Source organism: Alexandromys fortis, unplaced genomic scaffold (genome assembly GCF_014885135.2).
Source record: "Alexandromys fortis isolate MF-2015 unplaced genomic scaffold, M_Fortis_MF-2015_v1.1 scaffold_221, whole genome shotgun sequence".
Lineage (NCBI taxonomy): Eukaryota > Metazoa > Chordata > Mammalia > Rodentia > Cricetidae > Alexandromys > Alexandromys fortis.
In genome coordinates, this window is record NW_026068096.1 from 1,636,860 (window position 1) to 1,652,728 (window position 15,869).

A 15,869-nucleotide genomic window follows, 5' to 3' on the forward strand; every position below is an offset into this window, starting at 1 on the left:
CTCACAGCCATAGCTCAAATCCACTTGTTTTATTAAAAAAAGAAAAAAAAAGAAATCAACCCAAAGACAGGGCGGCATGCGGGCGAGGCCGGCCAGTGGTCTCGACATAAAGTGCTTTCTGGGGCGGTGATCCCTCGGCTCCAACGCCCAGTCCACATGGGTGGGCCGAGAACCGCAGCCTTGCCAGGGCACCTGCCCGGTGATCCTGGTGACACACTGCAGGTAGGTAGAAGAGGTTACTCAGTACCTAGCCTCTGCAGGGAGGTAGACACTACCATTGGTACAATCATGACTGGTAAGGGCTGTGGTCTAAGTCACCAAACCTCACCCCATGGGACCAGTGGAGCCCTGCCCCAAGGGAAGAGCCAGGAACACAGCAGACACCCACTGAGCACCAAGCCGGTCTTTCTTGATCCTTCCTGGCCTTGCGCCCACCTGCAGGCTGCAGTCACTGCTGCTTGCAGGCTGAGAGCCGGCGGATCTTGTTGCTGGAGCACGACTTGCGAGCAGGGTTGAAGGTGCCTGGTCGGCCTTCCGGCTTCACCTTGCTGCTGAGCTGGGGCTCCGTGCCATTCACACACACAGCTTTGGGCAGGCTGCGGGTCTGTCCATTCTGACCCACTTCCTCTTCCATGACCTGTCCTGCGGGAAGATGGCAGGTATGGCTTGAGCCAAGGGACCCGGCCAGCCCCGACTGCGCCAGAGGCTGGTCAGGCTATGCTTTCTAGCCTCTAGTGCCATCCCTCAGTGGCTCCAAAGGCCTGTGCAGCCAGGCCCAGCCTTTCCAGCGGTCTGCCTTGGCCCCCCTGCAGCACGCCCATGCTCACCTGCCTGTCTAGCCAGGGTAGCCCAGCACCAGCTCACAGAGCTCTCCAAGCGAGGCAGGCTCTGGACCCACACCAGGCCCATGGAGATGAAGCACTCAGCCTGGGGGCTACTAGCTGTGCTGAGCATGGGGACACCGTCCAGCTGGGGGCTACAGGTCTAGCTTTCTCTGCTGGCCTGCCATCGCACTGGGGATAAGTCACCTCTCCCAAAGTTCCTCAACAAGTGAGCAGTTTCTAGCATGTAACTGCATAGCCACCAGGTGTTTGAGATGTTACTATGGGAACCCAACAGAGCCCCCCTCCACACCTGTATCCAGAGTCCCTCCTCCCAAAACCTCTGATTCTGCCAAGACTGGCAGCACCCACCCTGGCCCTCACTCTGGGCTAGACTGAGGCATGAGGTACGGTAGCCCCGTAGCAGGAAACCCCTCCCCACAAGGCACTGGGTCCTGTGCAGAGGCTGTCCTTAGGTACTGCCCCTGCACAGCACCATTCCAGGTGACACAGGGCCCCACTGGCTACCCAGATACAAGGCAATGTCCCCAGACCCCTCCCCGTAGCCTTGCCTTCTTTCAAACCACAGCCTCCCTGAGGGTCCCAAAGATGCAGTCAGCATCCTAAAGTGCACCCCTCCCCCACTGATGAGCTCCCATGGAGGTCCTGCCAGGCGTCAGCCTTCAGCTGAGAGCCTAGCTAGTGGTACACATTCCAGACAGGGGCTCAGGGTGACGGGGCACTCGCTGTCTGAACAGAAGATGCTATTAGGATTGAGAATCTTAAGAACGACTGTGGCTAGGGCCCATACCAGACTCAGGGTCCCAGCTGGTAATGCTTCCTGAACCCTCAATTGCTACAGGACACCAGGGGTCCAGGGGCCTGACTCTCCCACACACAACTGTTTGAAGGGCCAGGAGATGCCTTCCAGTAGGGCTGGCTTAAGGGGCACAAGGACAAGGGCCCTCAGAGCTCTATCTAGCCAGTGGTAACACCTTGGTGCTGAGGGCCTGGCTCAGGCCTTGAACCTGGTGTGATTTTTGGCACCCTGGTGGGAAGCCTGCCAGAGTAGTGACAGGGAAGGGCAGTCGCGCGGCAAGCATCCACCTGCAGACACAGTGGACAAAGCTTTATGGAGGACATGGGCAGGGCAGCAGCCAGGGAGCTACACTAAGGCCTCGAACCCCTCCTCGGGCTCCTCTCCAGGAAGGCCTGCGCCCTGGCTCTTCCACATGCATGTGTCGCATGCATCCTCGCTAAGCCCTGCCTCGGCCGCCTCCTCGACACCTGGGGAAGAAGGCGATATAAGGTCAGGCATGGCGAGGACTGAGGGCCACTGGACCCTCCCTCACATGGCTGTCTCAGGGCACCAGCCCACTGCCCTCCAGGGTCTTCTCCTGCCACAACTTGCAGCCAGGGAGCCCCTCGCTAGCCCAGAGTGCAATGCCGCAGCTGAGGATGGCTCAGGTCAGACTGGAGCCTGGGGAAAGGACAAGCCCCAGAGAGCACAAAGGTGCCAGCTCCAGGGTGACCCAAGCTGAGCCAACTCACCGGGCACCGTGAAGTCCTGGGTGTAGATGATGCCATCCTCAATGTCAAACAAGTCCTCATCCTCGTCCTCATCGGCACGGCCATGCAAGTCCTCCAGGTAGGGCACCACTGTCATACTGCGCCAACGGTCCTTAGTGTCTGGGCTCGGGGGGATGGGCACCAGTGCTTCAGCCAATGGGTGTTTCTTCCGGAACCAGCTGCAAAAGTCCAGGTGCAACAGTGTCATCAGTACTGGGCCCTTGGTGAAAACATCTGACACCTCATACAAGATGAGGCCTACCACAGCCCAAACACCCCATGGCTGCCCTCTTGGGTGCTACAGGCTGAGGTCTCAGCGAGGGACTCAGGGATCCTGACATGTGCACTCGCACTGCCCGCTAATAGCAACCACAGCTCCTCAGACAAGGGTGGACAATCAAGGCCATGCACCTATAGTCCCACTATCTCAAACAGAGATAGGCTAAAAGCCCTCCCTAGGGAACACCCAGTTGAATTAGTCTCAGCCCAGCATGGAGGTGGCAAAAGCCCTGGGGACAACTGGCAGGGGCAGAGCCCACAGGCCACCTTGGACCCAGGGTTCCCTCCATTGCCTTCCCGCCTCCTGCTGGCCTCCTTGGCTGTACTCCCATGCTGAGATGGTCGGGCTCCACTGGGCTAATGGCCATCTGGGGTCCAGAGTGACACACCCGCTATACTCTTCCACATCTACTGCAACATCCTCCCACCACGGAGGAACTGCTGCACAGCTGCCTGCACACCTCAACAGGGCAGCAGAGGGAGGGAGCCTGGGATAGGCTGGTGCTGGAGGACTTCACCCCTGCCTGCACTGGGCGACAGGAGGGAGGCAGAGCCAGCAACCTGCAGACCCCAAGCTCACACGGCACTTCCCCTGGCCAGCAGCGAACGGTGCATATACATCCTCACTTCTGTGACCACCAGCATCTGCAACCATGCTCTCATGTGCACTCAGACCCCAGCAGGTGCACATGGGAAGGGCAGCGCTTACCTGTGCTGCCTGATCTGTCGGATGGAGAACCTCTTGGCTGGCTCATACTCCAACATCCCTGTACAACAGAAGGGTCAGTGGAATAGGTGCCTGCCTTCTCCGTGCCACAGCCCCACCCCACCATCCATCCTACTGGCCTTCCTAGGCCCCAGTGAGCCAGAAGCAGGCAGCCTGGGCATAGCACTGAGACCCCCCTGGATGGGGCAATCAAAGCTGATGCTAGTGCCACCTGTTGTACAGCCAGGATACACAGGACACCCTTGCATTCTCTGTGCAGAAACCCGGGAAACAATCCTCGAGACCTCCAGTGCCAGCTGACAGGGGCTGCTCTATTAGTCAAGGTAGGCCACTGGCCCCACCCCACTGCCATCTCTGGCCACCTAGGAGCTGCAGGAGACCCCGCTGACTCCGGCCCCCCCACAGACCAGAGGCTCTGTCCCTGGCTGTCCTGGCATGCAGGTGACCCAGTCACTAGGAAGATGCCCACCTCGGAGCAGGTCAGAAAGTGGTGGGCCGCAGTCGCAAGGGATGGTGAAGTCCCCTCTCCCGATGTTCTCAAACAGCTTGTAGATATTGTCTCCCTCAAATGGGTACAGGCCCGTGGTGATGTTGTAGCTTAACATAGGAGGACAGAATCAGTGCTGACCACACCGGAGACCAGGTGCCCAACTCCCAGAAGGATCAATATTAACTGGTAGATGTGCGGCCATAGCACCTACACCCACCCTGTGAAGTGGGGTCAAGGGGAACCATATCCATAGTCCTGGAATATCCAACTTGCTGATCACCGTGGACAAAGAGCCCCAAGAACACTAAAGAAAACCCGCAGGCAGCTCCCCATCTGCTACAGGGTCTAAAACACTTACAGTGTGACCCCAGCTGACCAGATGTCCACCTTGAAACCTGAGAAGGTGTCAAGTCCATTGGCAATCTCGGGTGGCTGGAAGGCCGGGGAGCCCTGGCTTGTCCGGCAGGTGTCATCCACAGCAAAGGGGTGCAGGGCCTGGAGGGCAGTGAGAGTCAGGGGTGCTCAGGAGAAGTAGCCCAGGAGCCCTGCACACGGTGCCTACCTCGGCAACACCCAGGTCGGAGATCTTGAGCGTGCCGTTGGTGGTGAGCAGCAGGTTGCCCGGCTTGATGTCCTTGTGCACAATGCCCTGGCTGTGTAGGTACTCCAGGCCGTCAATCAGCTGGCGAAAGTACCTGAATGGGTGGGACCGGCTCAGGCCCCACAGGGTCTCAGCCCATACCACGGTGCCTACACAAGCCTGCTATGCAATTTGGTAGAGTCACGAGGCCTAGCCCACAAGGGAACAGATATTTGGGGTTCAGGTAACAGACATGATAGTCAGAAGGCTGGAGCCCATTGGAAATTACAGGGGGCAACTACAGACATTGGGGCCTAGGCCCAGGGAGCCAAGCCTCCCCTCTGGCTTAACTTCTTCCCCTTCCCTTGATTCTGTGTCAACCAAGGGATCGTGACTCTGCTGAGACTAGGAGAGATGGCCAGGCCTCAGAGTCAGGCTCTGCAGGGCAGTGGGTCCACAGGGCCTAAGAGGAAGGTGACCCCAAGCACATTGACTGGGCTGAAAAGTGGGGACCCAGAAACATCTGGGTTTTCCTGACAATGTTGCTGACAAGAGCCACAGAAAGTGTTAGCTGCTCCTCCTGTACCTAGCAGGGCACTCACCCATGGGCCTGGCACACAGGGAAGCGCTTCTCCGGCACACTGTCCAGCATCTCCTGCATGCCACACACGCAGTACTCCATCACCATATACGTAGGGTGCTAAGGAAAGCAGCACACGCCAGGCTCCCGGAGCCCTGCTCCTAGCAAGAGTGGTCTGGGATGCCCTGAAACCCGATGACAACTGAGACACTGCAGACACTGCTGAGGGTGCAGGGCCCTGCTAGGCCAGTAGACTGCTACTGCTCCTACCAGTACTCAAGAGTCCACAGGGCCACTGCACTACCTTGGTCCACATGGAGTCAGCATAGGATACAAATGGACCAGAAATGGGATGTCTACTCATTGCCCCAGGGTGGAAGGGGTGCCTGGGAGTCTGGGCTGCAGCCAACTACAGGGCACTTGGCTCTCCATGTGCTCTCAGGACATGGGAAGGGGCAGCAAGGGAAACCATTAGAACGGAGGCAGTGCCAATGCATGTAGGCTCCAGGTACCCGAGATCGTGCCCAGCTCTAACCACAGTGGCCAGACCAGATTGGCATACGATAAGAGCTTCATGTCCTGCTCACCCTGTCTGCTAAGTTGCCAGGCATTACAGGACAACACACGAACTGAGCTGCAGTTAGAGGCTCTGGCTATAAAGGGTTTCCACTCCCTACCACACACAGGGACCACCTCACCCCACTCCACCCCACAGGATATATCTTCTGCTTCTCCTCATTGTACAGCACGTCCACCAGCTGAATCACATTCCGGTGCCGCAGCCGCCGCAGCAGCTGGATCTCCCTGTAACAGAGGATACTGCTCAGCCGGCCCTGCCTGCTGTGAAGCTGCCCATCTGGGAACACACTGGACATGGGGTGGGGGTCAAGTCTCCTGCTTGCCTTTAACACCTGGCTCCATCCCAGGGACCATCAGGACACTGGGATTGCTTCATAAAAGCAAAGACCCATGTCAAGTGGCAAAGGCTCAGCACCTAATGAGCTACGACAGGGCCACAAGAGCTTCTCCCAAGCACTGTTCCACCTCATGACTTGGATATCCCCCCAGCAGGGCTGAAGGAAAGTTCAGAGGCTAGCAGCAGCAGAAACGGCCACGATGGTACCAGCGAGGGAAACACTGGCCCCACATGAGAACCACTGTGCAACAATGCCACCAGCCAGTCACAGAGGCTCCCCTTAGCTCAGGTCTGATGCCTAGACAGCAACAGCTCCTCAACACAAGTTCCACCACCACGTGCATGCACGGCACCCATCACAGTCTCGCACACAAACGCCCCCAGCAACCAAAAGGCACAAGTCGGGGTCTACACATTGAGAGACACATAATGAAGCATCAGACCGACGTGAACAGAAACAAGGCTCGACACTTGTCAATCATGCCCTATGAGAGACCCAGGCACAAAAGGCCACGTGGGGTGGGCCTTCACAGAACAAGTGAATCCAGAGGAAAAAGGGTTTGCTGGGGCCCAAGAGTATGGCTGGGGTGGATGGCTCATGGCAGCTGTCTCTGGAGTGAGGGAACGCTGTGGAACTGGACAGTGGTGACAGCTACACCATGCAAAGACTCTATGAATGAGGAAAGCACGAGTCTTCTCTCCAGTTTGGTTTGTACCCTCACCAACAAGCTCAGCATGGTGGAAGCGCCCCTCCCTGGGCTGCCCTCACCTCCTTAAGCCCCACCTCTTCCAGAACTCTTCCTGGACAGTCCACTGGGCATTCATCCTATGCTCTGTTCCAGTCGCAAGCTTGTTGTGGAGGGGCCTTGGGAGCAGACGCTCTGCTGAGTGACGTGCTTTCACCCCGGGTCCAAATTCAACAGTGCCCACCTAGGCTGGCAACATGCTATTTATGGAGCTGTTCTGTGTTCCCAGCCTGATGGACACGCAGAGCCTTGAGGGGCATGATGAGGCCAGTGAGACACCGTAACTGTCCTTCTTCAAAATGGTACAAGAGGTCTTGGAGCTCAGTCCTAGTACACTTTCTATGTCCAGGAGCCACAAACATGAAAGAGAAACCAAACAGGATGGATGCACAGCCAGAAGTGACGATCCTGAGCCACCCATGGTACCAGAGGGCACTAGTGTTAGGAAGCCATGACACTCGGTTTTGGAGTTCCCAAGAAGCCATTTCAAATATGCCTGGACCAGTGCTCAGATCTAGCATGACCCAACCACCAGACCCTAGCTCCCCACTTCCACATTGAGTTCAGGCAGTCACTGCTGCTTTAGAATCAAGGCTCCCATCCTAATCCCCACACACACCAACCACAGCAGGGACTGTTACAAAGGCAGGGCTTAAAGCCCACTAGGAAGGTGAGAGCTGAAGCAGATGCCATACCCAGCACATCAGTGGACACCACTATGACAGACGCCAATACTCCAATCAAGACAGAGGGGGACTTAAGCCGAGTCCCCCACAGAGACAGCCCACCTGGACATACAATCTCCTGGGTGCTGTGCACAACACGGCCACAGAAGGAAGAAGGAAGAAGTGAGCCGTGGAGACCCCAGCATGAGGCCATGAGCTCCCAGGAGAGGACAGCACCCCCAGCTCAGGCTTGGGGCCACCCTCCAATAGAGGGTAGGCCAGCAGCTGGCACACACACATACATACATGCATATGCATGTGCACACACCAATGAAGGCCGGCCACAATGCCTCTCTGCAGCTGGAACCCTCCTTTCTGGGCACTGCACACAGGCCATGCTCTTCCTGAGGGAATCTGCTGCTGGGCCAAGTCCTCCACATTCTCCCCTGTACAACACAGTGGCTCTGTGGCTCCAGCCCTTGTCCAGTAGCCCCAACTCAGGCCATGACATATATGCGCTGTGCACCCAACAGTCTCCAGTTGAGCCCTCCTGGAGTACCATCCCATTCCCAGCGAACAGAGCAAACCTGCAAGGGCAACAATGAGCCACCACTAGCCTGGCTCTACAGGGCCTGGGGTAGCACTGGTAGCACCCCTCCAGTCTTAAGTCTTAAGTATATGCCCACTGCGGATTATGTACAGCAAAACGAGGAGGCTCCTTCTCAGGGATCAAGTAGCTTCACCAACGTCCAGGAACACAACTAACTGCCCTCAAGACCCCCAGCACTAAGAACCCGACCTCCAAAGGCCCATCAAGTTCCTGGGCTCAGTGTCATCTGTGGTGTGTGCTTGCTTGCAGGTCACTGGACCCCAGCACTCTTCCTGTGACTTCAGTCAACACAGACAACTGGAACAGGGCAAGACCCCAAGAGGAACTGGTCGTAACATGGTAACTTAACATGTTCCAATTTCCCCTCAGTCTCCTGACCAGGGCACCCTGCTCTGCAGCCTACACCATGGGTTTGAGGCCACCCTGAGCTACACTCATAGCAAAACACTTTCAAATAACTAAGGGCGGAGAGTTGGCTTCCAGGTAAGCCAGGTTCAATTCCTGGCACCTACACAGTGGCTCCATCATATGGAACCCCAGTTCCAGGAGGTATGACATCCTCTTGGTTTCTCCAGGTACTGTATGCATTAGGATCACAACACACGGGAAAAACACTCATGGACATAAACTTTTTTTTTTTTTGGTTTTTCGAGACAGGGTTTCTCTGTGGCTTTGGTTCCTGTCCTGGAACTAGCTCTTGTAGACCAGGCTGGCCTCAAACTCACAGAGATCCTCCTGCCTCTGCCTCCCGAGTGCTGGGATTAAAGGCGTGCGCCGCCACCACCACCGCCTGGCCAGGTTACAGTTTTAATAAAGAAAAGCTTACTGCTTATAAGAGGCTCCCTGGTCTAATGCCTAAGGCCATGACCAAGCCAGCCCCCAGCAACCACTCCACCACTCCTACCCACAGGAAAGTACTTGAGGGCAGGAAGCAACCTGAAGGCCCAGGGAGATTCAGGCAAAGCAAAGGCCCCGTCCTCTGGCTGCAAGCTCCCCCTACCCCCAGAGCTGCAGGGCTTAGTGCCACCTACCCCGTGTTCAGTGTTTCTTAAGTAACCAAGAAAAGTAGGAAAGAAGTGGTGGGTGATGCACACACACCAGCAGTCTAGAGGAAAGCAGCGGCAGCCCCAGGTCAGTCTGGGCTACAGAGAAAGCCCCTGCTCAGAAATAACAGAAAATGACAGCTAAGAGAAGCTGGCTGAGTAGTGGCAGGGGAGCAGGCAGGAAGCAAGCTGAGCATGGCGGGCACATGCAGGGGAGGAAGTGCCTTCCGCTAGGTCCCACCCAGTTCCTCTTGGGCAGCTTAGGCAAGGCCCAGGCAGGAAGCATGGTCCTGCTCTCTGGCCAACTATCCGAAGCTAAGACCACAAACTTGCTAGAACTTACAAACAGCAGGACCTCAGCCACAGGCATCCCATGCGAACTAGGCCCCCAGGTAGCAGAGCTCAGGGACAGGGCAGCAGCACTCAAGGAGGAAAGGCAGTAAGCACAAGAGATGCAGTGTCCTGAGCACCACGGCTGCAGCAGATGCCCAGAGCACTTCACCCAGAGTCCAGTATGCTGACTGCCCAGCACTGGCTCTGTGAACCAACAAAGCTCCCTCTCTGAAAGCATCACTTCCCTGACGAGAAAAGTGGCTAATAGTGGATTGGGGAGATAGTAAATCTTTCTGTTTTTTTCAAGACAGGGTTTCTCTGTTAAACAGTCCTGGCTGTCCTGGAACTCACTCTGTAAACCAGGCTGGCCTCAAACTCAGAGATCCACCTGTCTCTCCCAAGTGCTAAGATGAAAGGTGTGCATCACCACTGCCTGGCCTGAGATGGTAAACCTTTTGTTTTGTTTTTCTAAATAGGGCTTCTATATTTAGCCCTGGCTGTCTTGGAACTCACTCTGTAGACCAGGCTGGCCTTGAACTCACAGTGATCCACCTGCCTTTGCCTCCCAAGTACTGGAATTAAAGGCTTGTGCCATCACTGCCCAGCTAAGAGTAAATCTTGACAAGAAGCACAAGGACCTGAGTTCGATCCTCCAACACCCAGAAAGACCAGACTGTGGCGATGCACACTGCGCGCGCACCAGCCTAGTCACCTCGCTCCAGGTCACGGTCTGAAATAAGGAGGACTGTACCGGAGAGATAACGCCTGTGGCTGACCTTAACTTCTACATGTACATACACACATGTGCACGAACTCACACAGGAAGTGACCCATAGGAGGCCACAGCGTAGGTGAAGGCACACAGGCCGCCTCACAGCATAGCAGCTTGTCAAGTGTACTCTGAGTGTTGTGTGAGCTGAAGGGTGAAAGCCGACAAAGTCCAGGGCTCAGCTTCCCACCTCGCTAGCATGCCAACTATGCGCAGTTCGCATCACAGAGTCCGCCAGTCGCCATGGGATGGCCTCCGATTGTCCCTGGAGAGCCGCCAGCTGGACAGGGCGGGGACACTCAACAGTTGAGCGCACTGCCCACCCTCCCACCTCGAAGTGGCCAGCCGCCAGTCAGCACAGACCACTCTGCACAAGCAGGTGTTTTCTTTCCCCAAGGAGAGCTGGTGGCCAGGCACTTTGCAAAGGACATGCAGCTTGGCTAAGCATGGTCCAACTGCCAAGACCTGGCTTTTGGAAATTATGTCTGTGCCACATGGGGGTGGGGTGGCTTCCTCAACCTATCCCTGAGGGCACGTCTCAGAAGTACCTCCATTCACAAGCAAAGGGCAGCAAGGCTCCAGCCCAGGGGCCACACCCATATGAAGTCCCACAGGTAAGTTAGGGCAAGGCACCCATAGCACACTGAGGAGCAGAAGGTCTCTGCAGCCTTCTCAAGGGAGGCGCCTTGGCAGGTATGCATAGTGTCGTGTCCTACTGGAAGGAGAAAGCTTTGCATGCAGACTGGGTCTAGAAGGTTCCAGACACTTCACCATGAGAGACAACTTGAGTGGAGTTTATTAAGCTCCTGAAAACAAAGGGGCCTTTCTGAATGGGCCAGCTGTCAGCCAAGCTGCCCCTTGCAGGCTGTGACTGTGTGGTTCATACAGGCAGGCTCCCACAGCCTCAAGGTTCCTGCAACACAAGACACGTAGGCAACAGGGCTACACCAGAACTCCATCGCAGACACCTGGCCTTGGGTTTTGCCATGCGAGGACCTAGGTACAGGGCAGTTTGCCAGACAGTCTGCAACTCTGGCCTCAGTTTCTCCTGGCTTTTGTCTTGTGCGTGCATACACATGTACCATAGAATACGCGTGGAAGCTGTGTTTGCTTTTGCTGTGCGGGTTCCAGGGCCTTTACCCACTGAGCTATCTTGCCAAGCCCAATTTCCCTTATGAGAAGAGGTTTTGCTATGCATCTCCAGCTGGTCTAAAATCGGAAGCAATCCCTCTGCCTCAGTCTCTCTAGCATCGGGATGCCCAGACCAATTCCCACTCCTGAGGAACAGTCCACACTCCTTAAAGCAATCTAGGGGCCAGTGGCTTTCAGTAAACTCCAATGTCCCTCTGAGCTCACTCATGACACCTGTCACTCACATGCCTCCCCACTAACTCAGGTGGAGCCATTTTAGGACCTATGGACCAATTTCACCTGAACCCACCTGGCTCTGCAAGCCACACCCTGAGGAGGTAATATTAGGTACAGACGTCACGGAACCTGAAGTAGCCGTGGAGCCCTCGGTCACAGGCGGAGACAACACATAGGTTCAGGCCTGGGCAGTTAGACACAGTGGGCCCCCAAGAGCTCTGAAGTTAAAGGGGGACTGAAGACCTAGGAGGGGCTGCCTGCCGCAGGAGACCAGCAGACCCAGAAGTGAGGTGAGCAGCCTACTACCTCCACCTTCGGAAGACAGTGATTTGGAACCAGGTTTTCCCCAGCTCAGGTCTCTGACCTCTAAGCCACTCCCACCTGGAGGAACACCCCCAGGTACTGACTAGCCCAGGACCACTCCTACACAAGAAGCCAAGCAGGTCCCAGGCTAGACCAGGCCACCAGCTGGGTGCACACACCTCCCTGTGAGCGCCACTCAAGAGCAGTGCCCAGCTGGCAGAAACCAGGAGTTCTCAGCCTTTCCTGTGACAGGACCACAGGCAAGGTCACCAGTCAGACAGAGAGTCCCCGCCAGTGCTGGCCCCCAAGATAAGGCCCCTTCTTGGAAGTCAGTAGGTGAAGTTTCCCAAGTTCCGCCAAGCCCAGCAAGTGATAAAGAGTCCCCACGACCCAGCGACGCCAACCAGGCAGGACACCGCAGGGACCTGCGCCAACACTGGCTAGCTACCTCCTACCCCTGCCTCCCCCCCAGCCTGTGTTCACCATTATTTTTGGGTTCCCTCTGACTCCGTAAACAAACTAGCCACCCGCCTGGCAACGCCCGCCAAGGAAGCCAAGCTCGGCCAGCGCCAAGATCCGGACGAAAAAAAGTGGACTGGGTAAGCGACCTCCCCCTAGGGCAGTCTGGAGAGCTACCCCAGCACCCTGTCTCCACGCAGGGAAGCTCAGGGGTAGAGGAGGCAGATGGGTAGTGGGAGGGAGGGGAGAGGAAAAGGAGGAAGGAAATGAGAAGGGAAAAAAAGGGAAGACCAGGAAGTAGAGAGGAAGGAGGACCGGTCGCCCAAAAGCTCAAGGCAGCGCCCGAGCCGGCCCCAGGCCCTTGGCACCTACTTCTTGACGTTGGCCTCGCCATTGGGGATCCTGCGCAGCTTTTTCTTCTTGAGGATCTTGACCGCCCTGCGGCACAAGGTCTCGGAGTCCAGCACCTCCTTCACCTTGCCGTACGAGCCCTCCCCGAGCAGGTCCCCCATCAGGTACTTGCCGATGAGCTTGGCGCGCTTGCGGCGTGGCTGGTAGATCACCTCGGTGGAGTCGATTCGGTGGATGAAGGTGTCCATGCCCACCGACATCAGCTCGCCCTCGGGGAACAGACCCAGCGGCTGAGGTTCCGCCACGTCCATCCTGGACCAGTCTTTGTCCTCGTCCCCTTCGGGGATGTCAATTCTTTTCGAATTCGAATTCCACCCCACCCACCCCCCGCTTCTTCCAAATGTTCAAGAAGGAAAAAGAAAAAGGGGAAAAAAGAAGAACGACCTCCCCAAACCTCCCGGTCCCCTCAACCGGGTCCACGTCCCCTTCGCGGGCGCCAATTCTTCACTTCTGATTTTTTTCCCCCTTCTTCTAGTTGTTCACGGAGCAGAAAATAAAAATAAGAATGAAAAAAATCAACGAGCCCCCAGCCCTCGCGTCCCCCAAACTCGGGTCCCCGGGGACGCTGTTCGGAAGGAGGCGACGGTCCGCCGTCGCGGCGCGCGGGCCGCTAGGTCATGGTCGCCACTCGGGCCCCGCGCTCAGGCGCCCAAGGCGGCAGCACCAAGGCCAGTCCGAGCCGTCCATGTCCGGCCCGCGCAGACGCCCCGGGCGGCCCCTTAGTTCCGCGACTTCCTGGGGCGCGGACTCCACCCGGACGCGGGGCACCGGGACACCCGCAGGCCGCGGGCACCGAAGTCGGGGCAGGGAATCTTCCGGAGACTAATGGGGGGAAGCTCACCCCGGGCGGCGCGTCCCCCTCGCCGCCGAGCCGCCGCGCGACAGGCAGGAGGCCGGAGCGGCGAGGGGGGAGTCGAAGTCCAGGCAGGAAGATGCTGCCCGTGAGGAAAACTCCGAGCCGGCGCCACACTCCGCGGCTCGCGCCTCACTCGCGGACGCCGTGAGCCGCCTCCCCTTTCCTAGACCGACACGCCGTCGCCATCTTGTTTACCGCCCTGCGCCGCGCCGTCGTCGCACGCCTCAACGGTGGCCACGCCCCCTCGCAGGCCTAACGTGCGCGGCCGTTGGCTGTAGCTTTAGGCCCCGCCCCCTCGACCCCTCCTCGATCCCCAACGCGGATTGGCCTATTTGGAGCCTGTGGGCGGCCGAGCTGACATTGGACAGCTCGGTTCCGCCTCAGAAAGCGAGATCTACGTTCTTATTGGTTGATTCAGACGCCCATCAATGGGAATTAGAGTAAACTGGCGACTGTAAGGGAGCGACTGTGGGCTGTGACCTCAAGACCCGCCCCTCAGTGCGGCTCCGGAGGTGGAATTGGTCAGCGCTGGCGTGTGGGGGCGGCACCTTCTTTCTCAATGGTTGTTGTAGACGCCCGTCAGCAAGCGCGACGGCAGGTGGTGGCGACCTCGGAATTTCGGGGCTTGCTCCCGTCCGCGTCCTCCGCGGAACGGCCGCGCGTGGCTCCCGACACTGACCCGGCTCGGGCTCGTTCCCAACGGCCAAATGGGAGCCGGAGGCGCCCTGAAGCCCCGCCGAGCGCAGCGCGAAGTGACAACTCCGCGATGGTGAGGTGGCTCTGCGGGTACAGGCGCCTGCCGTCAAGTCTGACAACCCGAGTTCGATCCCCGGTGAGAGCTTCCACCCGTAGACTGTTTGTGACCGTCTAATGCACTCCGCGGGACACACAGGCACACGACAAAATGTGTTTTAAATAAAATAACAGCTGTCAAAAATGTGGCTTGGTACGATTGGCGTCGCTGTGGCCTCAGCTTTCCTGCAGGGCACTGTTTGGAGATGTCGTTTCCAGTGTTTTAAATGTGCTTGCTCTCACGTGTACGCCTGTTTGGGCTGCATGTATGAAAATAAGGGTTGGGGTATAATTGACCGAGTTCAACTCCCCGCCCGCCACACGCCAGACTTCACACACGACAATCTCCGTAGAGGCCACTAGGGGGCGGGCTGGGACAAGTCACAAGCACGGGGTGCGCGAGGTAGCTGAGCAGATAAAGGGAGGCGAGCTTAGCTAGCTGGATGCAGTGGCGGAAGGAAGAACTGACTGCAGGCACATAAACAAATTAAAGAAGAAAAAAATCAGAGAAACAGATAATCAAGACAGTTGAAGGAAACACAGGCTAGAAAAGATGAGAAGCCTGGAGGCGGGGCGGGGTTCTGGAGGATGGCAGAGGGTAAGAACTCTGCCTGCTCTACCAGAGCACCCAGCTTCAATTCCTAGCACCCACATGGCAGCCCACAACTATAACTGCATTCCTGGTGAATTCAGCGCCTTACTCAGGCCTCCAGAGGCTCCAACTGTATATACGTGTTGTACGTACATTCAAGCAAAAACAGTCATACACATTGCAAAAAAAAAAAAAAAAAAAAAACAATTAGGAGCTAGGATGTCGGTGTGCTTGGAAAAATCAGCCTCTCTCTCCCCCCTCCCTCCTTCCCTCTAGAAGCTGGGATCACAGGCATGTACCATGTCTGCCAGCTGCCGGTTGTACTTTTGAGTCTTTTAATTTGGAAATTCGGGAACTCACTATCTCTTTAGTAATGAGAACCAGCAGGTTCAGAGCAGAGAAGGGGGGGGGGACACTAGGGGAAGGCCGACACTGGACGTTAAGAACGCAAAGTAAAGAGGTAATGTCTGTGGCTGGGGTGCAGTGGGTAGAGTGCCTGCCTAGCAGGACCGGAGCCTTAGGTCCCGGCGCAGCACATAAGTCAGTGTGCTGTCACCACGCTAAGGAGATTGAGACAGGGGGAAATCAGGTTTCCAATATATATATATATATATGTTTTATTGAACACTTCTTTATAAATATGTAGAGCTGGTTTTGGAGTTGGACTATGGCTCAGTCCCTTTTCAATTCCAAACCTGTTGATAAAAAGATATTTCAGAATTTCTGTCTCAGATCAGGAGCCATGAAATGGGACAGAATAAGGATAATTATATACTTGATAAACTTTCTTTGCTTTTCCTCATATCTGTGTCTTTCTTTATATGTCAGTATATGTCCTTGTTGTTAATGTTTAAATTTCCCATAACAAGCAACAAATTTTCCTACAGTAATTTTTGAAGTTTCCAGGATGAAGATGGGACCCCACAACATCAACTCAACCTGGTTTTTATGATGTCATGA

General features: G+C 56.3%; 1 protein-coding gene across 4 annotated transcripts; it reads right to left on the reverse strand.

The window, feature by feature from the left end:
- Window positions 1-14: 14 nt before the first annotated feature.
- On the reverse strand, window positions 15-12,920 carry Stk11 (serine/threonine kinase 11). Of its 4 annotated transcripts, none has more exons than XM_050123591.1 (10): window positions 12,631-12,920; window positions 5,767-5,850; window positions 5,069-5,158; window positions 4,449-4,581; window positions 4,245-4,381; window positions 3,866-3,993; window positions 3,379-3,436; window positions 2,373-2,569; window positions 436-637; window positions 15-216 (listed from the first exon to the last, which is right to left on the reverse strand). In XM_050123591.1, the coding sequence occupies exons 1-10, from the start codon at window positions 12,918-12,920 to the stop codon at window positions 33-35; spliced, it is 1,503 nt and encodes a 500-aa protein (XP_049979548.1). In that variant the 3' UTR covers window positions 15-32. The 4 variants fall into 4 exon arrangements, with proteins under 4 accessions (XP_049979548.1, XP_049979550.1, XP_049979549.1 ...); XM_050123593.1 differs by having other exon boundaries at window positions 436-642; XM_050123595.1 differs by lacking the exons at window positions 15-216; window positions 436-637 and adding an exon at window positions 649-2,108.
- Window positions 12,921-15,869: the final 2,949 nt, after the last annotated feature.